The 8879-nt window shown below is 45.7% G+C and overlaps 1 protein-coding gene and 1 long non-coding RNA gene across 3 annotated transcripts; both read left to right on the forward strand.

Annotated features, from left to right (window-relative positions):
- Positions 1-1875: 1875 nt before the first annotated feature.
- LOC123122115 (cilia- and flagella-associated protein 20) lies at positions 1876-4945 on the forward strand. Of its 2 annotated transcripts, none has more exons than XM_044542259.1 (6): positions 1876-2219; positions 2472-2554; positions 2659-2690; positions 3270-3511; positions 4413-4649; positions 4734-4945. In XM_044542259.1, exons 2-6 carry the CDS (start codon positions 2502-2504, stop codon positions 4740-4742), a joined length of 573 nt encoding a protein of 190 aa, XP_044398194.1. In that variant the 5' UTR covers positions 1876-2219; positions 2472-2501; the 3' UTR covers positions 4743-4945. The 2 variants fall into 2 exon arrangements, with proteins under 2 accessions (XP_044398194.1, XP_044398195.1); XM_044542260.1 differs by having other exon boundaries at positions 1878-2219; positions 2477-2554.
- Positions 4946-5397: 452 nt separating this feature from the next.
- LOC123122117 (uncharacterized) lies at positions 5398-8600 on the forward strand. Its single transcript, XR_006460072.1, has 3 exons — positions 5398-5735; positions 8106-8251; positions 8338-8600. It is a non-coding gene; the product is annotated as an uncharacterized lncRNA (long non-coding RNA).
- Positions 8601-8879: the final 279 nt, after the last annotated feature.

Below are 8879 nucleotides of genomic sequence, written 5' to 3' on the forward strand. Positions count from 1 at the left end.
AACAGTGTGGTGGTTCCTATGACTCAACAAAGAAGAAAAGGAACTACGAAACAACTATGTCTTCGCACTCCATAGTCTTCACGTGAATGTCTTCTCGAGTCATAATCTTCGTTGTGAATATCTTCACAGACCACCATTGTCTTCAATGTCTTCACACATTTTTAGGGGTCATCTCTGGTAGGTAAACCGAATCAATGAGGGACTACTACCTGTGTTATCCTGCAATTCTCACAAACACATTAGTCCCTCAACCAAGTTTGTCGTCAATACTCCAAAACCAACTAGGAGTGGCACTAGATGCACTTACACCGGCTACCAGGTCTGCCAGGAAAGCAAACAAGGTTGCACATATTTTAGCCCGATAGTGTGGGAGATGCTACAGTTTGTCACCAAGACCCTTCAAATTTTATTTTTACGCAATTTGTTGATGATGTAAGGGCATCTTCAATGCGGACCCTCAACTGCTCGCAACCGTCCGGACCACGCGGTGTGGACGTGTTTTGTCATCCAATACAGACCTTTATCGGTTCTCCGACTGGTCCAGACATGCTTTTTCCTGCAAATTGGAAGCAAACCGGGGGGGCGGGGGGCTTTGCGGGAGTCCGGACCGCCGCCACATATGACTCTGGCAACCCCGGCCCACTGAAATCCCTCTCCCGGTCCCATTCTCTTCCACTCTGTCCCTGCTATCCTTTCTTTGCATCCGCGCCCTCCTCCTCTGACACCGCCGCTGAACCTCTCCGGTCGCCACCCAGGCATTGTCAAACGTCCGCAACCACCACCCACGCGCCTGCTCGCCTTGTACTACGGCATCGTCCAACCAGGATCCATCCGAAGCCACGTACCCTCCGCCTCCCTGTCGACGACATCCATGGTGGACACCATGCCCGTCAGATGTTTGGTCAAATGTCATTGAGCTTATTTTCGAACTTCATGCCGTTTTTTAGAGAAAGAAGGATGGTCGGGGTACTCGACCATAAAGGATGAGTTGTTGCGCGATGCGTGATTGGCCGTATCTACGGACTTCATAGGCAGGAGCAGAAGGTGGCTCGTTTGGCAGCACGTACATGGTTCATTTCATGTGCGAAAGCACATTACGCCCTACGACACGGACATCATCCATGAATGCAATGTGAACTCGTTAGTATATCGATGGTACAGCATCTAGAACTCCGTCACGAAGCTTTGTGGCACGGTTTATTGGTTGGAGGCAATGTGGCCATTGCACGTGGCAACCATTGAGATCGTATGTTTTGCTTCTTCTTGCTCAACTTGTTGATTGATTGACTCATTCATTCACTCAATGTTGCTCTATTGTGTAGTATGTACACGATGCCGTGATGTACCACAAGGCAGAGGGCGGACCATTCACGCACACACCGTTGGATGAAGTTCAAGAGGCCGTATGTGTGGGACAACATGACTTGTTGAACATCAGATTAATCTCGTTGAATTTGAATTATTGTTGTACTAGACTTATTTACATGCTACACATGGATGATTTGTGCTATTTTTTATCCGAACTTTAATGAATTGCGTCATGTTTGATGAAATTCGTCCAGTTAATTGAAACCTGGTTTGAAATGTATGCGGATAGCTTTGGATCACCCGCTCTCGTATCCGTATCCGCGGACTGGTCACCCTGTCTGCGGACAGATGCGGTCGCTGGTCAGCGTTGGAGATGCCCCGACTATTCTACACAATGAATAAAGCTGCCATGAAGGCTTTCCCTCAAGAAAAAAAAAATCACTCGTGTTTATGTTTGAGAAGAGGGGGAGAATTGTGAGAATGTGGGAATCAGAAGGGCCGCTTCCTAAAAGTTCCAGGACGCGGTGGGCCCTGTTCCCAGTCCAAGTGTCCAACCAGCTCCTCGCACGGTTTCTCTCCCTGTGTCGAAGCGTCGCGGCTCTTCCTCCCGTGCGACAAGCGCCAAACGGGTAGGGTTTCACCTCGTCGTCTCCAATCCCGGCCGCCGCCGCCGTAGCCTTCCACCTCCCGCCTCCGCTCCGATTCCGCCTCCGTTCCCGCCGCACACCCGCCCCACCCGCGTCATCTGCCGCCCACCGTTGCCGCCAGCCACGTCTGCCGAGCTCCTTCGCCAGCAGGTCGCCGCTGCCGGACCCGTCCACCCCGTCTCGCCGCCGCCGGACCCGTCCACCCCGGTCCCCCGTCTCGGCGCCGTCCAGCCCGTCCTCGGCCTCCAGCTCGCCTCCGCTCAGGTAGACCTCTGTCTCCAATCGTTGATTATATTGGTCAATTGGAAATAGGCAATGCGTGTGAGACACTAACCTGTCTGTCTGTCTGCCATGTTAATTCAACAAATTGACGAGTGCCCCGTGATCAACAAAATCAAAATCATGTGTTAACCTGTTATAAAACTGATGATATCCACCAGCTGTTATACATCTTCATCCCGTAACCGATGATACAGGCACGAAAGGCTTGCTCATTTGTTGTGCTATTTTGTGCAGTTTAGCTGGACTCACAAGCTTGGAAAAAGAATGTTTAAGAATACATTCCAGTCCGGGTTTCTATCGATTCTCTACAGCCTTGGGTATGTAGCATGGTGGCCTTGTATTGGTCTCACTGTCACAATGTTTTCTTTCCTTTAGTCTGGATACCTCATGTCTTGTGTTTTCCCCTGTGTTATTTGATCAGGACCAAGCCGTTGCAGATATGGGACAAGGAAGGTGAGTCAGTAATGCTTGGGGTTCTCTAAATTTCAGTTTCTACTATTCCTATGCTGCTGTAGATGCTTCTTCCCTGGTCACATAAAGCATTATCTGCTTCTGATAGCAAAGGCAGGTCTGGTATAGTTAACTCTGCAAGCTGTTACCCTTTTGATGAATACCTTGTATTGTGTTTAGGGTGGAATGTTCTGCACTTCTGCTTCTCTGCATGCTAAGAACCTACTCCCTCCGTTCCTAAATACTTGTCTTTCTAGGCATTTCAACAAGTGACTACATACGGAGTAAAATGAGTGGATCTACACTTTAAAATATGTCTACATACATCCGTATGTGATAGTCATTTGAAATGCCTAGAAAGACAAGTATTTAGGAACGGAGGGAGTATTTGAGACCTGAGCCTAATTTTACTATGGTAATGATTTGGGAGTAGCTATGCATAACCTAATAATAGTTTATATCGGGCAGTTCAGGACAGTGGGGTCACTTTTGAGTATGTGTGTACATGTGCTTCAGGCTGTTACTTAGCTTGTTCTGCACGAAAGTCAGGTTCAGTTACTTAATACCTTGTCTGCTTCGCAGTTGTTGATGGGCACATTAAAAGACCTCAGGATGAAGATATCAAGTCTAATGTACTTGAAATTGTTGGAACAAATGTGCAATCAACCTACATCACCTGCCCAGCTGACCCTGCTGCCACTCTTGGAATTAAGCTTCCATTTCTTGCCCTTGTTGTGAAGAATCTTAAAAAATACTTCACATTTGAGGTCCAAGTTTTGGATGACAAGAATGTCCGCCGACGATTCCGAGCATCAAATTTTCAAGTCTGTAAGAGCTATGGTTCCATAATCGTTTCTGTAGAAGTAAACTCTGTGCGGTGCTTAACTGCTTATTGCTTATCTATTAGATTCGAAAGTGTTCCTTCACTGTGCCTTTCTTCATGTTCTTTTGATTTGTATTTGTTAATTTAATCGTTATCAAATGCATTTTACTGTTAAATCCATCGGTTGAGCTTTCACTGTATTAGTATTAATAACTGCTACTTACAATATATCTACTATTAGATTTGAAAGTGTTCCTTCACTGTGCCTCTCCTCATGTTCTTTTGATTTGTATCTGTTACTTTAAGCGTTATCAAGTGCATTTTACTGTTAAATCCATTGGTTGAGCTTTCACTGTATTGGTATTAATAACTGCTACCTACAATATTCTAGTGTATACCTTGAAGTAGTACTATTTCTGTTAACTTTGCAAACTAGATTATTTCTTTGAGCAATGCCAGTATGGCATCAACCCGTGCAGAAGTTTATTTGAATTTTGCCCTTGGAAACAAGAAAAGATAATTTACGCTCCCAACATGAACTCGCCAGCTTCATACTCAGATAAACCTCATGTCATTATATATCTGTTAATGCTAATCTGCAATTGCCCCTTTCTGGGCGGGTTGGCACAGATTGCCCATGAACGTGGTGTGTATATGCGGTTTTGTTAATTTAACTTCTGTGTATGATACGGTTGTGACAATTATGCATTGTGATGTGCTTGATTCGTGCTAGAAAGTGTGGTGTTTGATGTGGTTTCTTTAACAATGTAGATTTATGTCTTCCAGTCTGGCCTGATTTTTTGCAAAGTTTATTTAAATTTGAAATGCATAGGTCACGGGTGTACGTTTTGTTCATGCAACCACCGTGTACTAACTTGTAGTGACATGCACTCTTTGTGCAGTCCGTCACAAGGGTGAAGCCATATATCTGCACGATGCCGTTGAAGCTTGATGATGGCTGGAACAACATCCAGTTGAATCTCACTGACCTGACAAAGAGAGCCTATGGCACAAACTACGTCGAGACACTGCGAGTGCAAGTCCACGCAAACTGCCGGCTCCGCAGGGTCTATTTCTCCGACCGCCTCTACTCGGAAGAGGAGCTGCCGGCCGAGTTCAAGCTCTACCTTCCAATTCAGGTGAGTACTGCGCAATGTCTGCACCCTTCTGTTATAGAACACCACTACTTGCTCACACAATCGTTCCTTTTACATGAACTTCAGAAATCATAGAGCTCAGACCAAGATGGATGGTTGGGAGTCATGACCTCCCCAGGAGCCCAGGCGACATCGATGCATGTCACCTCGACGCCTGTCAACGTGTAACTATGCGTAAAGTATCAGAATGCTTAATGGATGTATCTGGATGTACGCTAATTGTTGTATGGATGACCTGTGTAGAACTGTTGCTAATTGAACCCCCCTCCACTGCTGTAGCTGCCGGTCCAAATGCATCGTTAATATAGCATGCCCAAAGTGGCCACCCTCAGTTCATTGCACCTACGAGGACGCCATGATCATGTTGATTCGTACCTCAACAAGATATTATAACAAAGATAAATAAATACTCCTTACTCAACATGAATATTGAATGGGGCACAATTCACTGGAACGGCTGATGGTCCACAAAATAAATGGAGAAAAGAGCTACGAACCGTAGGCCCTCAGAGGTGCTGGAAATCGAAGCAGTCAACACTCGAACGACAGATACAGGAGGTGTTATTTTTTTGAGAAAGCATCAATTCAAAAACAAAAAGGATACAGAATACATGGAATGTAGACCTGGGCCGATTTTCGCTAGGGCCTGGGCCGGCATCTCCGTGGGCCCACCTGCGCGGCTGTATAGGAGAGATTGGCTCGGCACGCTGCTGTACGGACACTCTCGAGGTCGAGCCCCTTCTTCTCCTCCTCTCCACCGCTGTGCCATCGATCTCATCTGCATCGGCCCCAAATCCCTCGCCGGAGCTCACTCCGTCCGCTGCCGTGGCTCTCCACGGACATGGGGCGGATTTCTCCACCTCCCGCCCAACCTCGTCGCGGAACCATCGACGTCGGTGAGCAGGGGAGGCGGCCACCGTGAGAGGAGGAAGAGGGGGAGGAGGAGCATTAGGGTCGCGCGTCGGCACGTCCGCGTCGTCACCCCCACGCCGGGGACCCGTGCGGAAGCGAAGGGCCGAAGGGGATGCGCGCCGGAGCGGCAGGGGACGCGGGCCGGCTCTGTTACGGGTAAGACGGATACTGCTGCATCTTTTTAGTCCCACATCGCCGATTTACAAGACTTCGCACCGATTTAAAAGTGTTTCCCTCAGCCAGGCTATCAGCGAGTAGTAGTAGAGTAGAGATAGATAGACTGTAGGGTATAGATACGGTAGTGTGTAGAGGGTCTAGGGTTACAGGGGCGCAGGTAGAGGGGGGAGGTATGCCCGAGGCGCAGGTAAAGGGGGGGACAGTGGGGGCGGGGGGTAGGGGGGGAGGTATGCCCGGCGGCGGAGCTAGGCTGCGGGGGTAGGGCTGGGCAGCAGTGGAGGGGGGAGTATAGGGGGGAGCTATGCCTCCCAGGAAAAATGCCAAAAATGCCAAAAATGCTTAATAAAACTGATCGTCAAATAAAACTTGTAGGTTTTTTCTTCTTCGAGGGCTATGAAGACCGCTGACATGAGTTGAAACTCATAACAACAACTGACACTGAAGCAAATCTACATGCTGTTAATATTTTCGTAGTAGCAGTGTAGTAGAGAATTGTTCCAAAGTCCAAAAGTTCCTGGTTCACACAACAGGACAAAAACCAATTATTCAGAATTCGGACTTGCTCAAAATTGAAGAACACTTTCTTTCGCCAAAAGAAAAGGGAGGAACACTTCACAATTAGTATAACTTACTACGTACCATTATAAGTGAAGTAAATCTGAATAAAAAATGGGCAAGACGTAGCAAATAAAGGTGCAAATGGTTCAGAACTTCAGATTTCTTGGATTTCGAAAATTCAAATGGAAGTGTATGGGTAAACTTCTTGGATTTAAATTGATGCCCTCCAAAATTATGTATAGTAGAAGTACAAAGGCCAGAGAGCCTTAGAGTTAAAACTGCATCTCACATAGTAGAAACTGATGCCTTGAACCCTGGTTTGATTATTTATATACCACCTTACGAGTAGGGAATCAAAGGGTATACTGCTTGATTAAACTGAATATGACAGGAATAATGTTGTAAATTTCATTACCACGTGATGTCAACAGAGACAACTCCAAGTCATATGCAATCGAGACCCTAAATAACATACAACTATACAACTGTTGGTAGTTTGGCACCACCCAAACAGAACAGAATTTTGTGCAAAACAGTAGTGGCACAGTGACATGATTTTTGGCTATATTTCAAAACCGATCCGCTCAGTCAGATCACCAAAATTTTGCACAACGCCTATAAACATATCACCAGTTCTAGAGCAGTCTTCACCGAAGACTGTTCCATGACAAAATTCTCTTCAAATTGACAGATTTGAGAGAAGTAGTTTGAGTTCTCTGAAACAAACTATATAAGAATAGACACAGTAGCGACCTTGCTCGTCGTAACCCTCTTGCGAAGTGCCCTTCAATCCTGAAATCCTCAAGAAAAAACAAAATCAAAAATTCAAAATCAGAGACAAGGACGGGATTATCTTCTGAAATAGGCACCTAAACTGGAAAAGGTCAAGCACACATATACCACTCACTCATCCTCTATGGGCAGTTTGGCATCGGCAGCGCCGGGAACGAGTAGCTCTCCATCGGCAGAGCCTGATACTCCCAAGCATACTCTTATGGTCTATGTTTTCTCTGCTTCAACTAGAGTTGAACAACTAATTCATAACACACAGCAGCATGCTTTGAATTTGTAAGGATCTGTTCTAAAAAAGTATTTAAAATTCAAAAAATATCTGTTCAAAAATAAAATATAACCTTTTTTGTGTTAGTTGGCAGATTTGTCTATTAGCAGCACTGCAAGTGAACTTGATAAACCTGTGAGTATTAAAATGGATGGTGACTACTCTTGCCAAGCTTTTCTCTGATGAAACACGGACTTAATAAAAGTGTGTTTCTACTTGATGATTCATCCATGTAATTTGGGTATTTTTATTTTCTGCACAACAACCCCACAGAGCTAGCCTATATATCTGCACTGTCCTTGTTTATCTAATCGAAAATAACCCCACAGTGCTAGGTTATATATCCCTTGTTTCATCAGAATAAAAGAGTAGTAGGCGCTGAGGAGAATATAGACTCTGTAGCTAAGGAAATATCACAAGCGATAGTACAATCATGTGTATGAGTTCTGAACTGTGTAAAGATGAGGGAGAAGTAAAGACATAGTGAGAAAGACAAAGCTGTTAGCTGTTACTCTGTTACTTTGAGCTGAAAGCCAATAGCACTTTTATCCAACATCGCTTCTTTTTCTGACCAGTGTTGGCATGGTGTGGTAACATATACAAATGATGACTCTTAAGCTGTTTCTCAGTGAAACTAGAGCTATTATTTTCAGCTTTGCTATTTTTCCCCCTTTGCTCATGCAACCACTGTGTAGAGTACGAACTTGTGGTAACATGCATTCTTTGTTCAGTCTGTCACAAAGGGTGAAGCCATATATCTGCACAATGCCGTTGTAGCTTGACGGCGGTTGGAACAACATTCAGTTGAAGCTCTCCGACCGGATGAAAAGAGGAGGAGCTGCCGCCCGAGTTCAAGCTCTACCTTCCAGTTCTTCAGGTGAGTACTGCACCATGATTGCAATCTTCTGTTATGAACTGCAGTACTGCCTACTCATCCAGTCCCTCCTTCCATATGAACTTCAGATATGGTGGAGGGAGAGACCACTGTTCGTGGCTTCCCAGGAGGCAGGAGCCCCGGTGACATCGACGCGTATCGCTGCGACATCCATTAGCGCATAGATATGCATAAAGTATCAGAATGTTTAATTGTACGCTAGTTGTTGTCTGAATTGACCTGTGTAAAGATGTCGCTAACTGAACCCTTGTCCAGTACTGTACCTGCCGGTGCAAGTGCGTCGTTGCAAGCAAATGCCATACGGGCCACCCCGGTGCCGCCTTCCATTTAATCTGGAAAGAGAATTCCGTGCAACCCATTTTTTTAATGAATTTCTCGAAAACGCGAAATCTTTTGAAGGTTGTGAGCGATGGACGCTCTATCATGTGCGCCTGCAAAAAATCATCCAAAATTATGCCATCTGTGTGTGACCTAGACAAAAATGACGAGATACAAGTGGATAATGCTCGAGTTAAGTAGCATGGCCATAACATAAATTTCTCATCTTTGTTCAGGCCACAGGAGAAGGGGAAAGATAGGTCATAGGTGGGGAGTGGGTGAAGGGGGCGAA

The sequence above is a fragment of the Triticum aestivum genome, chromosome 5D, assembly GCF_018294505.1.
Source record: "Triticum aestivum cultivar Chinese Spring chromosome 5D, IWGSC CS RefSeq v2.1, whole genome shotgun sequence".
NCBI lineage: Eukaryota > Viridiplantae > Streptophyta > Magnoliopsida > Poales > Poaceae > Triticum > Triticum aestivum.